Here is a 20,808-nt window from a genome sequence, read left to right on the forward strand (position 1 = left end):
AATTAACCAATTTGACTACCGGTAGCCCTTCCCTCTCTTGTTCACCAAATCACTAATCTACTCACAAGAATGCTTTCATCATTATTATATGCATTTAGGGATTACCAAGAGCGAGTGGTGTTGACAATCCACTGTTTTGCCTTGTTTCCTTGGCTGACTGAGCATGTGCGTTGTAAACAGACGCGTCAAATGTTTTGAGTTATAAATCTAGGTAACGTTCAAACTTCTTAAAATACCTGACTCGTCCCCAGTCGTCTCTAAGTTGTCTCTACTCATTAATTATTTACTAAAGAGCCCGCTTTAGTCTTCCACGCTGAATACTAATAATGAGAGACGACTGGGGACAAGTCAGTTAAAATACTAGCTGTAATTACTCAAGTACCTGTGAGCTTCCACTTCTGTCCAGGAATCGTTCATAACCAAGAAATAAGTGTTGGGTCCTGACTTGCAAACCTTAAAGGTAAATCAGACACACAATGAATCGTGAGTGAACTGTCTATCAACAACACTTATATAAGACGGACACTTAGACTTGTTCCCTGCCTTTCTTTAGCCATGTTTTTGACTCTCCAAAAGAAGAACACCTCTCACAAGGGGAGCAGTGTCCACTGTCACTTAATATTTACGTGCGCAAGCACGTAGCTTTACGCGTGTAAATGAAGGCAACGTATGCATGGTCGCGCATAAACGTAAAAGTTGAACCTCGCTCAACTTTAACGTTTACGCGCGACCGCATGTAAAAAATAACGCGACCGTGGAAATCTACCCTTAGACGGACACTCTGTGGCGGTCCCAGCAGCGCCCGTCTTGGAAAGATTGGACTCAGCACCTGGAGATAGTCCATGCCCCTGCTTAGCCCTTCATTTTTTACTTTCTCTTAGATTGACACTGATTGTCTCTCCCAACGGTGTCTATCTTCAAGACACAAAGTCAAACAAAAGCTGAAATGTACCTTGGCAGAACAGATACATTTTTTAAAATCACTTAGGAAACAATCCAAACTGTGTACAACGACGGTATGTATTTTCTTTTTCGATTGCCCACTAGTATCAGCTGTAAAAAAGCCAAGGGAACTCTTAAACTTCTGGGGAACTAAATAACCGGACAACCTACTTCACTTCTATGATGAGTCATTACCTCTAAAATATACTTGACACCATCATTAATAAGTTCAACATCTTCGTGGTTTACTAGACAGTCGGTTGATAGGATCTGCCCCCTATAAAATAATGCAAGGAAATGTGTGCTTGAAATGGAGTCCTGCAGCTGTAACAAGTTCATACCATGAACAGCAGTAGCCGAACGAAGGCTTAAAATACGTTTGCGGAGAAGCTGGCATTAACCATCTCACCCCTAGACCAGGTTATGGCGAAATTATTGCTGCCTACATAGGGCACCTACATATTTTTGTCTTGAAAATGTCTGAGATCTCGGTATGTCCGGACGTTTTTTTTGGAAGTCTTTTTTGGAAGTTTGTTTGTTTCGCTGTTTGTTAGCAGTCCCCAGTCCCCGCCGCGTAGCACCCCATGAAGCGAAGGGAAATGGCAGCCAAAATTTTATCAGAGTTTTGTGAGTGCTAAGGAAGTCTATGATTCTTTCTGAACATGCCTTAAAAGGAAATGGCGTTTAAGTTGTTATAGAGTTTCTTAGCACTCTTGAATCTACCACCTCTTGGTTAGACATTCGTGAGTTATGTATGAGGTTGAAGTCGAAATCCGGACGCTAGTGCGAGGGACAGTTAAAAGTTTTCTGTAACGCATGCTTTTGCTGTATCCGCTATCAAAAGTCAAGAAGTTTATAGAAGGACGCATAAGGTTACACAATAGCCCGCGAAGTAGTCGATTCCGTTTCCCTTTAAAGGGCATGCTCATTAATCAAATAACTTCTTTTCAATTTATTATTAATTCTATCGGTTAATAATCCCACTCACATTGGGTAAGAAGGAGCAATTTTACCTCCATTCCCTCGCGCGTTTCGCCCGCTTCTCCCGCAAGGCTACATGTAAGTGGAAACAAAAACGACTGGTAAACAAGCTGCTTACACTAAGATCATACCTCTCCAGCGCAGACTTGAAATTGACATATTTCTTACTGATGGCTGCCTCTGCGACATGAACGGCTCCACATATTACCCCAAGCATTGCATCAGGACGCTCTGCCTGTATAAAATGACAACAGAAAACATGTAAAAAAAGTCTTAAACGTAAAACGGTTTCCATTTTAACGTTGAATGGCCAGAGCGGAAAATACCTTAACTTTCATTCAACTGCCACCTGGGTGGTGCCTAATGTAAACGCGACTTTAAGTGCAGTGTATACACCGTATTCACAAATGGCGGACACGCGGGAAAAAACTGGTGCCTAGTCATGAAAACGAGGCGTTGGAGGATAAACAAAAATTGCAAATGAAGACTTTAAGTGAACTTGCAGAGTGTTTAGCACGGATTCCACCTGAAATAGCTTTGTACGGACTTCTTTTTAAATACAATTATGTGGGATGTCTTCTGCTTTTAATGTTTAGTATTGATTTGCTGTTTGCAATCAAAAGGGACGCGTATATCTTCAAGGAAACAGGATGATTTTGTAGGTTTCCGAAGCATCAGAAGCTCGACAAGTGGGCAATGGCTGGAGAAAAGCGGCAAACATGTTGGCCCAAACTCAGTCACATTGAAACCGAGTACGAAAGCCAGCTCACTACAATTCGGTAAAACAGAAATATAAACAAATATTGGTGGCAGGAAAAAAAGAAATAAGCGACGGATACATGGCCTACTTGTTAACGCAAGAGACGTCTGTCATTGAACAAAACAGTTCAAGTCGAGATGGAAAAAAGGAAGACAGGAAAGAAGCGGTGACGACTGAGGTTTCGATGAAGTTATGTTTGCAAATTGGTTTTTGTTTACCAGGACGTTATTCTCTGGTCTTTATCGATGAAGGACATCAATTAGAACTATTTTTTTAGTCTAAATGCAGGAGCGATCGAATGGAGTACGCTCAAAATTTCAACTTGTTACTCGGCAGACTCGGTAAGCCGGCCACATATCATTTTAGCGAGTAATTTTTGTATTTCTTATCTTCGGCTGCTAAGATTTTTAACTTTATGTTCCATAATATTTTAAAAGTGAAGAATACATAAATAAATAAAATGATGGTCTTCTTAAACGGATCCAGACTCGAATTTAATCATTCGAAACAGAAGCTTGCCGTGTTTAGTCCTGGTAAAAACATTACCTTAAAAGTTTAACCTAGTAAAATGTGAGCTTTATACCACTTTTTTACCAAGAGCTCTCCGAGATAATGCCCTAAAGGAGACCAGGCAAATAACAAGCCATAAGATTCACACACTACAGCTTCTAATTTTGATAAAATTATTTTATTTCGCAATGACAAAGAAATCAAAAGGTTTTTGCTAAGCACTGCCAACGTACCTCTAACAATTCACTCCAAAGCGACGCAATTAATATCATCTAAAGGAAGTTGTAAATACAGACATACATATATACATAGATATGTATAAAATGACACTGACATGAATGAATGAGCCTCGTGAATGAATCTTTCACCAGCTCTCGACTTGACCAGTTTTGTGTAATGGCGGAGGTCTCTTCCGTTGACAAGTAGGTCATATATCCGTCGCTTATTTCTTTTCTTCTTGCCACCAATATCTGCTTTTATTTCTGTTTTACAGAATTGCAGTGAGCTGGCTTTCGTATTCGGTTTCAGTGTGAAGTTTGGGCCAACATGTTTGCCGCTTTTCTCCAGCCATCGTCCACTTGTCGAGCTTCTGAGACTTCTGAAACCTACAAAATGATCCTGTTTCCTTGAAGATATAAGCGTCCCTTTTGATTGCAAACAGCAAATTAGTACTAAACATTAAAAGCAGAAGACGTCCCACGTAATTGTATTTAAAAAGACGTCCATACAAAGTTATTTTAGCTGGAATCCGTGCTAAACACTCTACAAGTTCACTGAAAGTCTTCCTTTGCAATTTTTGTTTATCCTCCAACGCCTCGCTTTCATGACTAGTCACCAGTTTTTTCCCGCGTGTCCGCCATTTGTGAATACGGTGTATGCAGATTTACGAGAAGCTAACGTTTGTACGTGCAAATCGTGCAAGAACAAGATATTGCAAAAGTCAGGTTTACATGAAGCTAGCACCACCCAAGCGGGAATTTATAGAATAATATAGTAGCCTTGGTGAATAAAGGTACTTCTGAGTTTTGAGGTAGTGGAACAAGACTTGATATGTGGTGAGATTTCAAGTACATTCTCTTCACACGTCTTGGTGCCATTTCTTTATTACATTTTGATGTTCACAAGGAGGCAATAATGGGTTAAATATACAACCAGAAAGTTTAAGGTCAATTACCTGATCTTGCTTGGAAATAAGAAAGTCCAACCAGCCTGTGTCGATCTTGTTGTTCGAAAAAAATTCATGTTCCAACAACTTTATCAGGTATTCCACTGTGGTGCGAAAATCCCCACGAATAGAGATTTCCTTTAAGGCTAGCACCATGTTTCTGAATGAGAAATAAAGACCAAGCAATACTCAATAATCACAATAGTGCATGCAGTGGACTTATACGAAATTTATGTTTCTCCTGTCATCGAACACCGCTGAGTATTAGGCTTCAATTTGTTCTTGGCCTATATAGTGCACAAACCAGGGATTTTAGGAAACGTTTTTTGACCAAAAACGAGTTTACAAGCTGGTTTGTTCAGTCCTTTCATTCACGTTAACGTAAAAACCTCTTGTCGGGAACGTTTACAACTACATGTGTCCAATGAGGTGCTCATCTCAGGAAAGTATAAAAAAGGCATCTCGCTCCTACAAGAGGTTGAGTAACATTTTTGCAAATGCACTCACCTTCTTGCTGCATCTCTATCCTCTCCCCAAGCAAAGCAGTGCCCAAACTGAGAGTCAGCATATTCATGAAGGCCACCTTCTGCCCCCACACTGAAATAACCCCAGACATTTTTCATACTGCGGAAATTCAATTCTTTGACTGTGCCACTGCTGGGTTTAAAGCCCTGGAAAGTTAAAAGAAAAGCAAATGAACACCTTGAAGACGTTAATGTAAAGGTCGTTACTTTATGTCAGTAACTCATAACAGCACACATTAGACTGACAAATAGTCCATGGGCCCGACCAGATTTTCTTACCACTTCAAGGGAGAAATAGTGACATGTATAAATTTAAAGACTAACTTAAGTTGTTTAAAATTTTTGATGATAGCAATTTTTAACGGGCAGCTTTATTATATTTTTTTGAAATTAAAAAGGGTGGAAAATAGCTATCTATGAAAAACAGACCTTACAGACAAAATAAAGTGCCAGAGAAGAAACGATAAGCATTAAACCGTCTAAAACAAAGAGAGTGATGAAATATGTTTTCTTTTATTAGAAGCTACCAATAAAGAATAAAAACAACGTAAAAAAATTTTTTTTTAGCGGAGCTCTGGCGCGCGAAGCGCGCCTGCGGAGCACCACGGGTAAGTAAATCTACCCACCCCAGAAAATTTGGTAATCACGTGACCGTACACCGTCCGCCCGCCCGCTGCCCGTCCGTCCGCACCACAGGCATACCAATGTTTACTCTCACACTTTCTAGCTACTTTGGGAGCCTAGGAGAAAGCTGATTGCACATCAATGTTGTCATCAATTGACAGCTGTCAAAACGGGGTATCCGCTGACCAGTATCACCTGACCGTATCGCGGGCTAAGGTGTCGACCCATCAAGGTCGAGTTTTTTTTTGAAGTTATCCGCTGACAATTTACTCGTTTTCAAATGATCGCAGGCTCACGTTTACTTATGTTTTAAATTCATATCAAATATGTTGTGTTTATGTCAGTATCGCCCCGCACTATTACGATTTTGATTTCAAACTGACCTCATACGCAAAAATTCAGCCATTTTTTTTAAATACAGGCGGGTAAGACCTTTTCTAACCATGGTCACGTGTTGGTCACGTTCCACGTCCAATTTTTAAGCTCTGATTGGTTAAAATTTGACAGGTGAGTTCATGCGTAAAATTTATGCAGCATCTTCAAAGTTGTTTACCTTAGTTTCTTGCTTTGACAGCTGAAGCTGACAGAGTTTTGAGTCAACTTGTTATGTTTTTAACTGTCTTTTTCCACTGGATGTAAAAAATGAAATACAGCTGCTATCAAGAGTGTTCTCTTATTCATGGCTGGTTTGTTTATTGGGTTTTTGGTTGAGAAATGCGTCGCTTGTCAAAGCCGATAATCCGATTTCGGATGGCATCGTTTTGTTTTTCACCTTACTGGATGCGTACAAGAATTATAAAGGTTCAAGCGATCCTTGCCTTACTTGATAGCTTTCAGGAGCTGCATCTCGAAATATGGTAAGCCTGAGTAATTATCGTATTTATATCTAATTTCATGAAGTCCAGCGGCGCAGTTTATGAAGCTAGTTTATGCACGTTTGTATTAAGATTTGACTGAGACACTGATCTGACCTAGTATGAGGTTTGATATAAGCTTAAGCTTACAAAACTTTAAAAAGCCTTTATTCGATATTAATTCACCATAAATAGAAAGAAAAAACTTTCCGAAGAATATTTAGTTACAATTTTGGCTGTAGAAAGAAAGCTTTGAGCGATTTTCTTGTCGTGAGTTCATCTTTAAAAAAAGCAAACACGGGAAACCAGCGGCTTAAAACATAAACTTAATCTTTAAGCCTACTAGTAAAGACTTGAGGATTCTTAAAGACACTTAAATACTCATTTGTTTTCGTGAATGAAAAATTGTTATCTCTGTAAATCTTCTACCGAATTATATTTCTTCATTGATTGTTGGTAGTCTCAAAAGTGTAATTTTCATCGCTTTGCCGTTTGTTTTCAGGCGTTCATAAACATTGCTTGCAGGAGTACTCAAAATGCCGAGCGTATCAAACGCTTCTTAAGGTTACACATCGTTATAAAACCATTAAGAAAAAATAGACTCAATAAATTCTTTATCACGTCGAGGCGTAACTCTTAAAATTTCTTCGCAAATTTGGCGCTTGTCAAAAGTTAGAACCGGCTGGCCGTATAGGTGATTTTGGACATTTTTTGAACGGTTTCGCTGATTAAGAGTCCACGCGTGCTTCGATGGTCCTGAGTATTGAATAAATGCAATTTGTCTTGAAAAATTCTGAAATACTGCATTTTGTACGAGGTCTGTATGATAAAAAAAGCGCCTCATAGTACTTTTTGTCCTCAGATGTGGTGTATAAAAATAAATAAATAAATAAATAAATAAAAGAATGGTTTGCGCGCACCCAGATTTATTGGCAAGAATTTGTAAACTTGTCGAACGCAAAAAATTCGGCCTGATTTGTTTTCGCCTTATCTACTGTGATCAAGAGACATTATTGCTCATAAATGTGGCCGAAGACTATTTTTTGGCTGTACATATAAGGCTCTATCAACTCGATACAAGGTTTGTTTCACTCCAAAATCACTTAGCTTTTCCCTCAAAAGTCACATGAATGTGCCCTTAAGTTAACTGATTTGTGGAATACAAAATTATTGTTTGATTAAGTTTAAAATTTATCAATGGGAGCTTCGCTTTTAGCAGTGGCTAAATCTATATATTAGCGATTTTACTTTCAGCTGCCCTTGTAATGCATTATGGGTAATCCAAGATGGCGGACAATCTCTCAGGTAAGTTGTTGGTCAGGTTTTCTGGCTCTTTATAAGGAATATCCTTTATTTCGATGCGCAATAAACAATTTACAATATAATAATTGTATTTGAATTAAACAATTTTTGCAGTAATGTTCGGTAAAAAGTATGCAAAGACTTACCAACCTTCGAGGTGTGGTGAACTAGATTTTTCAAAACTCTAGTTATAAGTCGAACTTAAGTTTTCATTTTCTGATTGCTATCGTTGCAAAAACATTATAAATTACAAATTATTGGATAAACTGGTGTATGAAAGAGGTGACTAGTGCTGTGAGGATTTTAGAAGAAATGCTTGAGATTTGTTTAAGTTCCAGACAGTCAAATGTTGATTTTTTTCTTTTATTGCCCTACTTTCGCGAAAGTCTTGACAAATATAGCCTTGTTATCTAAATTTTTTAGAAAATAAACTTAAGAGGATTATCAGTATAGAATCAGACCTGCATGGTAACAACAGAGTGTTTATTATCCCTGCCAACTTGTCACGCCTTCAGTTGGCTAAAGAAGTAGCACGATTACAGCAACTGCAGTGCGAAACCGTTAAGCATCATTAACGAGTTGCTCTAGAAGTTCGGAAAGCCATATGTTTCAAAGAAAACGAGATGTCGTGGCCTTCTAAGCCTTCCCAGCTCACTGAAGAGGAAGTGAATCTCCCTGGTGAAGTCAGAGTATTTCTAGCAACCTTGTTACCAGGAAATTCAAAGTACCCAGAAGAACTGTGCTCATCGAAAGTCCAGCGCCTTGTCAACTCGTTTGGGCAGGCCATGGTATTCGGAGTGACTGGCGGCCGAAAGAAGCCTCTAAAACACATATTACTTTCCTATGCTGCCAAGGTTCAGGCAAAGACTAACAGGGAAACACCTTTTCACCACGACCGAGGAAAGATGTGTTGAGATTTCAGAAGATAATTTCAGACCAAGAGAAGATCTGACGTCAACTCAAGAGGAAGCAGATACTAGACTTCGTCTTGACGCATCTCATGCAGCAATGAATGCTTTCAAGGCTGTTGTTATAATTATCATCAGAAGATACCGATGTATTTGTACTTTGCCTGGCATTTAAGGACTTTGTTCCAGCTACCATGTATTTGAAATGCAGTACACAGACTCTAACAAGGTTTATCAGCATCACAAATGTCTTCGAACGTCATGGTTCTAGGATTTGCAAATGTCTTCCTGGTCTGCATGCTTTCACTGGATGTGATAGTGTCAGCGCATTTTCTGGAAAAGGAAAACTGGCGGCGTTAAAGTTAGTAAAGCGACGTCCTGTATACCAAAGGTTATTCCAACAGCTTGGCGTGGAATGGGAATTATCGAATGAGCTATTTGTGCGTCTCCAAGAGTTCATGTGCCTGATGTACTCTTCAAATCCTGGAACTAAGGATGTTAACGTGTTGCGTTACCGTCTCTTCTGCGCCAGGAAAGGAGAGTTACAGTCGCACCAGCGTCCTCCATGCTAGGACGCGTTACGAAAGCATTGTGAGAGAGCAAACTATCAGTCAGCAATATGGCGCAGGAGTCTTCAAAGTTCACCCCAAATCCCCTTGCCCATTGGCTCTGGATGGTGTTTAAAGGATGGCAAGTTGACTATTGACTGGATGAGTGGGGAACCGGCACCCAAGGCTGTGCTTGAGCTCCTCTCCTGCCAGTGTAAGAGAGTCTGCCAGTCGCCAAGCTGTACCTGTCTCGCTAACAGATTGCATTGTACTGACATGTGTCGGTTACAAGAGTGTACAAACCAGCTTGAGGAAGCTACAGAGGATTTAACTACAGATGACTCTGATATTGAATGTGAAGATGATTGAGCTGTAGTACTCTAAATATTCTCATGGTGCCTTGAAATAATCTCTTAGTGTTGTAGGGTAGTGGACAAAGTTATTTGCAAAATACCAGACAGGAAAGTAAACATGGTCATTAGGCGTTGAGGTTTTTAGCAATGTTACCGCGTGTCACTAAATAAACGGAAGCTCAAGCACCAGTCTGCTGCTCTTGTAATATTTATTTCGATGGAAATGTGACTAAAACGTTGATTATATAACGCAAATATTCAATGTAAAGTGTACGTTGACACATTAAAGCAAGTATCTGACGAGGTTTCCTGAGAGAGTTCAACATTCCTACGTATGAAAACACTTTTAGCCCACGTGATTGTTGCTATGGCAACCAAGGTATATTAATTCTGGTTAATTTTCTTCGTCAAATGTTATCATAATGTAATTTTGCATTTAAATCAACAGTAGAGCACAAAATATGCATGAAACCACTCTGTTCTCACCAACCACTTTTACATAGTTAGCTCATACGTATTTTGTGTCAGTGATTACGTCAGTTAATCACGTGATTTTGATATCTAAGCTGGCCATATATCATTGCTATCATATATCAAACTAAAGTATAGGAATTGAGGATTAAGAAAATGTGTGATAGCACTGCTCCCTTTAAGTGGTAAGAAATTTCACATTTTTAGGTCTTGGCCCATGGACTAACTGAGGCCAACAGTGCACTCATTATACCCCCGCCCCCCCTCCTCTCTCTCTCTCCATCAGTACTTCGTTTTACGGTTATCTAAAGCTACAAAAAGCTACAAGGAAAGAGAAGAAATTCGAAAAAAGGATTTGAGGTCACACCTGGGAATCGAACTCAACACCACCTTAGCACAGAAGGCCGCGCACCAACTGCCTGTGCTTATCCTTGCTGCTGTTGCCGTTTGGCTTTCTGAATCCTCCTTCTATTTTTCAGTTCCCTTCTGTAATAGCGATATGTTGGTCAAAAACAATTTTTCCAAGGTGTAAAGCTCTTAAGATTTTGAACTAGGTATTGGTGGATTTTTTATGTCCTTACCTCATCTGGATTCTCCGAGGTAATTCGTGTTGCAATGACATGTCCTCTTGGTTTAGGACGGATCTCAGGACTGAAAATTATTTGAAAAAAACATCAAAACGGTTGTACATGTTCCTTACGAAAGTAAACAATATTATAAATTAATCCCCCTCTTTTCCGTTTTCATATCTACCCTGCGTCCCTCTTATGGCCATCTTTTATTAGTCATTTTAAGAAAAACCTCTTGTTGACGTTTGGCTTTTCGAATTCTTCTACCCTTAATTTAGTTCCTTATATAACAGCAGAAAGGGGTCGGGAGAATTTATCTCAATAGTATACATGCCTCTACTCGTCTTGGCTAATGCGCCTTCCCGACTGCTTTTCCTTTCCTTTCCATTATCAAAATAAAATAGACTGATTGTATCTCATTAAAAACTATCAACAACTCGCTGTATTTTGCAATATTTCTACGTAACATTAACCTTTTCCAGTCCTCTTCTGCAATAATTAAAGTAAAAGGGAATATTATTCCTGTACTTTCAACGCTTTTTAGCTTCTTTGTTTACCCATTGCAACTCTCAACGCTTCTCAGACCCTTTCACACAAACGAAGAACATTGTACAGCTATATTTATTTAAGTACTAGCAACGTCTCTTTGTCATTTGGTTTTCTCAATGCACCATTCCATTTTTCCCACCCCTTTCAATAACCAAAATATAATACACTTGACTGTTCTTAATAAAAACTATCAACAACTCTCTGCGTTTTGGCAATTTTTCCACCACAATATTAAACTTTTACCAGCTCCTTCAGGAGTATTATTTTCATACATTCATCACCTCTTTGGATTATTGTTTTCCCAATGCACCTCTCAAGGTTTCTCAGACCCTTTCACACTAACATAGAACAGTGAACAGCTGTATTCATTTAGCATTTCAATGCCTCTTTGCCATTTGGTTTTCTCAATGCACCTTTCAGCTTTTCCTACCCATTTACAAAATCACAATAAAATAGACTTGGTGATGTCTAATTAAAAACTATCAGCATCTCTCTGCATTTAAGCAATTTTTCAACCACAATATTCAACATAACTCCATTCACATACATTGTATGCTTAAATGTGTAAATCTCCAAGTACCACTTTAAGGGAGAAGCCTCACACATTAAGACACTGACACTTTATAATATAATATCAGGAATGACAGTTTCAACGTAAATTTAACTAGTCTCATTTAAGTTATTGTTTTAGTGCTTTTCCTACTTGTCAAAATCTATAGGCTCAGTCCCAGATGGATCCACATCATACATTGTTCTAACATCCTTTATACAGTACAGTGGAATGCCCATAGCAACCTGCAAGAGAATAATTAATTAACAAACGCATACAGATATTGTTTTAGTTGCTTTTGAAAATAGTAACACAAAAAGGGACACATAATGTCTGTTACAAACCTGAAGTTGGGCTGCTGGTAGGTTGATATCAGAAACCATCTCAGTGCATGGATGTTCTACCTGAAAAGAAATTACAAGAAAAATCACAAATAATTAACATGTATTCTTTGTATGGTCATTTAGTAAATGAATTCAGTGGTTAAAAAACACAGGACTACAGTACATACATTAGAGCAAAAAAACATTGTTGGCAATCTCATGTACAATCCAAATTCCACTGTATTTAAATAAAACAAATAAAGGCAGCATAGCTTTTTCATCCGTTTGTCTGTTTATTTGCTTGTTTATTTTCTGTAGAACTAAATCACTGTCCAAGCACATACAATGAGAACAAAAACATCATTAATTTTTTAAGTTTCAGAAGAACCTATCAGCAAATACAATGCAACAACTGTCATAATCATTTTCCTAGTGCTGCAAATGTGTACATTGTACATGCAAGTCAGTCTGATTAATATATTAATATTAAAGCAATTGAATGGAATAAGTAAAATTCGTAAATGAAAACGAATAGCATTGGGGTTGCTTTAGATGAGGAGTACCTGTAGTCTTGGATTGAGCTCAAGAAAGTGAAAAGTGTGATCCTCGGGATGATACAAATATTCCACTGTTCCTGCACTGACATATCCAACAAGACGACCAAGCTTCACTGCATCCTAGACAAAATATAAAGTACATGTAAGAATGTGTAGATGATAAGCAAGAAGACAATTTATCACTCCAACAACATCACCATCATATCTGGATTTTGAAATATATCTTTGCTTTATAAAGTTACACGGTATAAGTATACTCCCTGAAGAGGCAAGACAAATTTCAATACGTGTACCTCTTCCATCTTTCTGAAGACATCAGGTTTAGCAATTGCAGCTGGTGCTTCTTCAATGATCTTTTGATGTCTCCGCTGCACTGAACAATCTCTTCCAAAAATGGACATAGCATTACCATACTCGTCAGCCAAGAGCTGTACCTCTAAATGCCTTGCACTAGAAAAAAAAAAGTAAATTATACAGATTATCATTTAAGTTTCAGTTATTTTCTCCACTGATCATGCTCAATAAGAATGACTGAAGATTTGCAATATAGGGTTTACGAAAAACTTCTCTCGCGGACAGGCAAGGATCATGAGGAAAGCTGACTGTACCATCTATAGGAGTATCTCAATGAAGGGTATACTATTAAGCAAGTTAAGGACCAAAGAATCATTGTAAGAAGGCCTTGGTTTTTGTTCAGCTGGGTATTAAAGCGGTGCCACTCAGCTTCCACAAACAGAGCAAACCCTGCTAGACTGTAAACAGGCACGTGAGGCTCATGCACTTTGCGTGCAAATATTACCCTGGCACTTTGCAAACCTGATTTTGGGAAAAAAACTGACTGTTTTGCAGTCTAAAACCCTGCTGTTGTAATAAGTACAGCTGTACATGCACTTTGTGGCAGGGAAAACTTACTTTTTTGCTAATTTCATAACAAAGACTGGTGAGCCTGGAACCTCAGTTTGGACCTGTAGGTAAAGAAAAACAAAGTGAGTACCCAGTGGTTGTATTTACTATAACTTCACTAATAATTCATTGCTTGAATAATTAAGTTCTTTGACTCATGGCTATAATGATCTACTTAAGAGCAAACCTGTCTGAAGAAATTTGTAAACTCTTCATCATTGGATGCTTTACGGATTCCTTTTCCACCTCCACCTTCAGAGGCTTTGATCATCACAGGGTAACCAATTTCTCTAGCCACCTGAAAGGCAAATTTGCAGGTTGATAAAGTATCCTTAAGCATGTACCCAAAAGTTATAATGTTATAAATGAAGATAAATTAGATGAGAAATCAAAAGAAGACTGACTGTAGGACATTTGCATGTATGTGAATCAGATACATGAGGGGTGGGTAGATGAGGGGGAAGGAAGAGAATATTAATTCTCCTTACAGAGAAAAAGGGAAGACTGCCTGATCGCAGGTGTAAGTGCAATTGATATTGGAATAAGAGATAAAAATACAGTATGCATATGTTTGTCTAAACATAAAACACTGATACATGTAATCTTTTACTTTTCTCCAAATGAATGCCAATTAAATTTGTGATAAATTAAGCTGAAACAAGAAGTAAGTGTTTTAATCACCTTGATTCCATCACTGACTTCCTCTATACACCCTTTCATGTACAGATCAGGAGACACACCTACAACTTTCCCATTCACAAAGTCCCCAGATGATTTTTCAAGAGTAAGACCTGAAACATTGACTTTATTATTATTATGGTTGGATCTGCAATTATAGGTAAAATGAAGAGAGTGTTGTGTTCTAATTTGCTACCGGAGAGGGCAAAATGCGCCTACATGTACGTTACAACTGGTACAAAACACACGCCACAGATCACAGGTCACAAGTCCAGGACAAACTACAGGTCACTGTGCTATGGTAAATAAACAACACTAAAAGTCTCTTCTATAGCCATAATCAAAATCCAAGATAGAGTTTTAGCTTCAGGGGAAACTGCTTATCTCAGTTATTAATCAATAGAGTAGTGACTTGCACTTGTGACCTGTGACCATGTTTTGTACCTGCCACTACGCATCATACACTGTACTTGTATATTGCACACATGGAATTTCATGCAAAAAGGTTCTCTTGGCCATATAACTAATTCTTTTTTTTACTCCTCTTGGTAAGTCAAGATGGCTGAATATAGGCTTGGATTACTTATCCTGATCTGGATCATTCCAAAAAATGCATCCTTAGTCAAATTGAGTCTGATCTGTAACACACCTGATCCACTCCAAGGGAGTGTAGGTACCCCGACAGTTTGAGCCACTATAGTTGATGCAATTTTGTCACCAAGAGCCCACATCGCTGAGGCAGGAGGACCTGTAAAAAAGTCAACCAAAAGGTGGTGATTTAATGGTTTTTAAGTAGTGCAACAAGGCTAGCTTTAGCACTATCTCTCCATAACATATACAGCTGTATGTAGGATAAGTTATTTGCAGCTTTTTACAAGTAATTGCCTGAAAGCTTACAGGCTTGTGTTTTTCCATATTTCCAAAAATTCTTGTAAAGTTGCACCGGTAACTTGCCCATTGCCCATAACTTTTGCAAACCCCCTTCCTTACCTCCAGAAATCAAAGAACAAATTCTTCAACTTTTCAAATTACTTTCAAACTATCTTTAAGTGTCCTACCGGTAAGTACTGGTATGTTGAAACGATCCACTGTCATGTGCTTTACAATTGGAAAAGGATGATGATAACTGCCTATATCATTTGCCTTCAAATAACTATTTAATATGCGGAAAATGTCTAACTTTACCACTGTAATAAATTAATGCATGGAGGATAATTTAAAAAAAAAATCAAAGAAAGACTATCGTCAACTCGTGGGTACGTTGTTTAGAAAATAATCAATTATATATCACCTCTGGTTTTCCCACAGTAAATTTTAGGAAATGATAGAAATTCAGATTGTAAATATACTATCCTTGTTCTGGAAACACAATACTTTTCTTGCTGTTTATTACACTTTATTAACAGTTATTTAGGTATATATTTAAAAACAAAAAAACAAAAAAAACAGCAAAACAAATAAGCAAACAAAACAAATCAAAAAAGAAAAAAAAGGAAGACGGGATAAAGAAGGTCGTTAGCAGAATTTGAACCCGGTACCTTCGAGGTGACCCGACCTCACATAGCCACTACGCCATTAAGGATGATCAGATGAACTTGTGGAAAGTCTCAAATTTAATGCCTTTTCCATGGAACTTCCGCCGGCAAATGATCGAGCCATACTTAACCGATTGAAAAAACGACTCGAAGCAATCGGATGAAATTAAGGCTAATTGAAACCAGGCTACTGACAGTAAAAAACAATGTAAACACATTTCATGGCAATGAAAGAACATATGCGACACAAAGCCGACACAACTCCTCCGCGAAGTAGGACGCAAAACATAAGCTTATGTTTTCTTATCTCGATTTCCGCTGTTATTTTTAATAAAGCTAATGCTCAAAATCACATTCATTCCCCCCGGTGATCTTGGGGAGTCCTTATAAAGAAGAAGAAGAAGAAGCGCCTTTATTTACCATACATTCATTCATACACATAACCTACTACATTACTACAAGGTAGGAGATCAAGCCAGCGTCGAAGTTGAAGGCGTCGAAGAGCAAATGCTCATCTTCTCGTCAAGTTTAACGCCTGGACGAGTCAAAGGCTCTTGAATCGTACTAATTTGAAAGATTCCTTGCGTGTCTTAAACTTGGTAAGACCTCTATCCTCTAACCGTGCTGTAGCGCATGATGCACGCTCTCAGCGAGGAATTTGATGCCACCGAACTTCGGCAAGCGCGTGCTTCTTTGGAAACGATAGATCTTCGCGCCCTCGAGTTCGGACCCGATTAATTACGAAGTCGTCTACTACGAGTGAGCGAGTGACTCATTTGCATATTCCTGTCCCTGCAATAACTCGTGGTATGCTCGCGCGTACCCACGAGTTAAAAATGTTTATGGTACAGTATTGTATAACTAACCAATAAAGGTGATTCCATATTTTGAAAGGAGATCAGGTAGTTTGGGATTCTCTGAGGCATGACCCCAGCCTGCCCAAACAGCCTAACAAAAGAGAAGTACAATGTATAAGTACAGTCAATCGGTGCAGTTTATAGTCACTTGCTATGAATTAAGTCACACTAATACTGTAAATTGTTGCTTATAAGCCTTGGGATTATACAAGTTCATAAGGGGTTTTAGGTGGGCTTATTAACGGGGGGGCTTATATCTGGATGGGCTTATAAGCGGACGAAAAAAAAACGTTTCGAAATGAGCAACAGCACTGTTGATCGACGCATGATTTAAATTTATTACTCTTACAATTGAAGCCTTAAAAAGGCAGCAATAAATCGAATTCAGTTAAATTTCAAAACAAAATCAAAACTGTAACTGGGGCTTATATCCCAATGGGCTTATAATCGGATGTATTTTTTTGTTTGCATGTAGGTAGGCCTATAACCGGGGGGGGCTTAAAGGTGGATGGGCTTATAAGCGGCAGTTTACGGTATTTTTAATACCATAACCATCAACCTGTGTAGACCTTCATCGTGCTGCTAACATTTTCTGTAATTGCATAAAAACAAAACAGTTTGCGCATCTACGATGTAACCTTCCAGTGAAAAAACTTTAGAATGATCACATTTTGAGAAGAACAAAGCTGTTCAACACAACCAGAGACTTAACATGGCTGTGTCTTAAAAGGGTGAATTGAGTAGTCATTTGGCCATTCCCTACGAGTGATCACTTAACACAAGTCCAACAGCATTTTGTTTTTACTGATCCAGATTTTTATTAACTAAAGCAATAATTCACTTTAAGACTTGTAACTTTAAAAGGGCAGCTGACTTCTACATGCACCGTGTTTCCTCGAATAATAGCCAGGGACGATTATTATATTTTTTGCACAAAAAGGGGTGGTTATTCAAGGAAAGGCGATTATTTCAAATATTGGTCACTGGAAGTTGTGCCCTTTATATTTTGTTTTATTATCCCATTAAAACAAGAAAAATCAAGAAAAATGATCACATATGGGCTTTTTAAGACTTCCAAATTTGGTTCCTTGATTAATTTTCAATGTCAATATCCTCAGCATCAGAGCTTGAATTGTCACTGATCAGTTTTGCTGGATCAGACTCTACTTTAACTTGGCAGGGATGGGGTAAACAAAAGAGAAGAAGGCAAGAGGGGTGGGGGTGGGGGGGCGAGTATTCAAGGGAAGCAATTAATTGAGGGACGGCTATTATTCGAGGAAATATGGTATACACTACTAGGGAATTTTGGGCTAAAAATAAATACAATGTGCAGACTAAAGCATATGTTTGTATTTTGAACACATAATTATGTGTACCATTAACATGTGCATGATTACCTCTAGATGAAACACTGTATATTATATCCATTAAATTTTGTTACTCATGCTGCATTTCTGATGGTTTATCCAGCAGTCTTCAAGATTTAACAGTGCAAATCTCAGTCCTGGTTGACAATTTAAATCTCTACTTTGAATTTTCTTTCTGTTGTTTACCAGTAGTTTACCAGTAGTTTGAAAATCAGCCCAAATTTCCAAAAAATTTTTAAAAACATGTTATAATATTATTATGACATAATGATGTCACAATAATAATAATTATTATTAAGATTTGCCCAGCTTTTTTATTTTTATTTCATCACTTACTATCTAAGATTTTCTAATGTCCTGAGCAACAACAACGCTTTGATTTGGGGACTGGGTCAATATGTGCAATTAAAAAAAATTATGTTCTGGGGTGGAGTGGGTTGATTTTAGGGCGGGGGGGGGGGGGGGGGGTACTACAAAAGAGACCATCTCCATGTTTAACTCTAGTTCTCCAGAGGCTGGAATCTTTAAATTTGAGATCAACATTTTACTAACTACAGCTCACCTGTACAGAGACTCTCTTAGCAATATCCAGAATGAGTTCAACATTGGCATAATTATTATTGTTAGTTCCACCAGGCACTGAAACATACTGGTCGGCCATCTTAATATATTCTGCATTGGCCTGGAAAAAACATTTTTGTAGAAAACGTATGATGTATGATGTAAGATGAAAACATGATCCAATGGCTTTTAACCCTTTAAGCCCCAATATCGACATACAAATTCTCCAAACTGATCTCCATACATTTCCTTTAAGAATATTAGTTGAGAGAATTTGATAAAAGATCATGAAATTTTCTCTATGATGATCATTTTATTAATTCTCATAACTTTATCTCTTGACAGTGAATGGATATTGTTAGGAGAAAATTGTTGTTGGTCACTATTGGGACTTGAAGGGTTAAGCAACCTTGTTAAAAGATTCTCCTCAACTGTTATAGGAACAGACTTTAAAGCACTGATCCTTTATGACAAATACCAGGATGACCTTTTCCATTTTCAGCCTGTTTCCTTTAAATACATTTTAAGAAAAAGAGGTTTTTCATGTGAAGATGTTATAGATAACACCCTTATGCTTACATTCTGAAATGTGAACCAAATTCCACATTTCCTTTATCTTCAGTCATGCAAGCAAGCATGTCTGAAAAACCTGGTGGTAAAACATTAGAAAGGATCGCAGGTAGAGGGATTATAGACCTCATAAGGTCTGTCATCCTACAGCTGTAGATACCATGAAATGCAACTCAGGATTTTATTAAAGGTTTCCCTCTTGGAGATCTAACTCCAAATCATTGTCCTGAAAAGCGAAATAAAGTGTTAAACAGTCAACACCAAGTCAGCCAAAAAACTGACAGTTGTTGTTCATGACATCTGGCATGTAAGTATTCTCATTACTTTATAGCCTGTTACATGGATTTTTTTTGGAGGGCAACCAGCTGTAAGCACTATACTAGGCTTTACTGTGTTTAAACATTTACCTTAAGGTCCTCTGGGGTGACCATAGCCACAAACCGTATAGCTCTCTCATTACCAAATAATTCATATGCCCAACGTCGCACAGATCTCATGCATTTCACTGCAGCGATACCATTGTTGGCTATTAAAACTTTTTCTATAACTCTTTTCCCCCCAAATCTTTTAACAAATTCAGCAGGTGTTGCAACCTACAATAAAAAGTACAATGGAAGTTCTCAAAAAACTACAGAGCTAGAATTTGAATATTACTAAGTCTTGTACTACCATAATACCTCGCTATCTCAAACGCTAAAGGTGGCAGAAGGAAATAAAAACAGTTTGATTTTAACAGGGGTTTGTTTGGGGTTAAAATTAACTGACAACTGAGCCAAAGGAAAACTAATTAAGTTTCAGTTAGGAGGGACGTTTGGTTTATAGATGAGTTAGTGTACTTGTGTAGACAAGATAAACATGTGCAGTAGGTATTTATCTCAATGTTTCTGGAAGGGTGGCTTGCTAAATTTACCAGACTTTTTAAGTACTAAATTAAAAGAACATGCATATTATGCTTTCTTTCATCTAGGTAACATAATACAGAACAATCTGTACATTAGTCCAGGATTGTACAAAATAAATTATTACTAGCTTGGAAATATTTGTATATACATTACCATTATAGACAACTTTCCCAAGCATCCAGAAGACATTTATTTCATGATTTATCATCATGTCAATAACAGGAAAAAAACTATGCCTACATTCGGTCAGTATGAAGTCATGAGTGTCTAACCACAAATAATGAACAAGAGTTCTACTTCCTGAGTGTTTTCATCAATTTAACTACAATGCGCAGTTTCTTCCTTACAATGCTCGAGATAAGAAACTTTGAATCAAGAAATTACTCTAGGCATTCTAATGTACAGTGTATAAAAAGTTAGTGTACGATATTTTAATTGTGTATTAGGTCTAGCAATATAGGTGACGTGCATTTTGACACTAAACTTGTAACCATGAAGCGTAAATTATGACCATGATGAGGCTCTTAGGAATATAAATAAAGTGGAAGAGGGAAAATTGGTTTGTAGTGACTTTACACACATGTATAATTATCTGAGGTGGTGCACGGATCTGTCTTCTTCAATCTTAAAAACTTACTGGACGGGCATCGAGCTTTCATCCTGTGAAAAGGTACAGTATTTCACAAATTATCCCTCCCCCAACACACCCCCAGCGTCATTGTCTTGACTCCTCCCTCGCCGGCTTGTCCGTTTAGTCTCGACGTGTAAATAAGACGATTTGCGACAGTTAACTTGGAAATTTGTCTAAACGCTAGATTTATAGCGTTAAATTCACTGCTATTATCAACTGAGTTCCTAAAAGAGTAATCACTCAAGCCTATTTGACATAAAGATGTTAAAATGCATGGTGCAGCTTTCTGTCCATGCAGAGTGTTGACGTAACGG

At 38.0% G+C, this 20,808-nt stretch overlaps 1 protein-coding gene across 4 annotated transcripts in view; it reads right to left on the bottom strand.

The window, feature by feature from the left end:
• LOC140935419 (acetyl-CoA carboxylase-like) overlaps positions 1-20,808 on the bottom strand; it is a 62,637-nt gene that overhangs the window by 41,228 nt on the left and 601 nt on the right. For 2 of the 4 annotated variants that reach the window (XR_012165202.1, XM_073384969.1), the window contains exons 3-19: positions 19,369-19,554; positions 18,393-18,512; positions 16,473-16,554; positions 14,721-14,819; positions 14,075-14,184; positions 13,581-13,691; positions 13,403-13,455; positions 12,784-12,940; positions 12,497-12,610; positions 11,955-12,014; positions 11,764-11,855; positions 10,524-10,593; positions 4,866-5,029; positions 4,368-4,518; positions 2,055-2,158; positions 1,138-1,219; positions 383-453 (exon numbers count right to left, since the gene is read on the bottom strand). Coding sequence is in view for 3 of the 4 variants with exons in the window: in XM_073384969.1 (XP_073241070.1) it covers positions 383-453; positions 1,138-1,219; positions 2,055-2,158; positions 4,368-4,518; positions 4,866-5,029; positions 10,524-10,593; positions 11,764-11,855; positions 11,955-12,014; positions 12,497-12,610; positions 12,784-12,940; positions 13,403-13,455; positions 13,581-13,691; positions 14,075-14,184; positions 14,721-14,819; positions 16,473-16,554; positions 18,393-18,512; positions 19,369-19,554 (1,826 nt within the window). In the remaining variant the exon portion in view is untranslated. The remainder of the gene's footprint in view (positions 1-382; positions 454-1,137; positions 1,220-2,054; positions 2,159-4,367; positions 4,519-4,865; positions 5,030-10,523; positions 10,594-11,763; positions 11,856-11,954; positions 12,015-12,496; positions 12,611-12,783; positions 12,941-13,402; positions 13,456-13,580; positions 13,692-14,074; positions 14,185-14,720; positions 14,820-16,472; positions 16,555-18,392; positions 18,513-19,368; positions 19,555-20,808) is intronic. The other 2 variants (XM_073384971.1, XM_073384970.1) reach the window with 2 other exon arrangements.

This window comes from Porites lutea, chromosome 4, assembly GCF_958299795.1.
Source record: "Porites lutea chromosome 4, jaPorLute2.1, whole genome shotgun sequence".
NCBI classification, from domain to species: Eukaryota; Metazoa; Cnidaria; class Anthozoa; order Scleractinia; family Poritidae; genus Porites; species Porites lutea.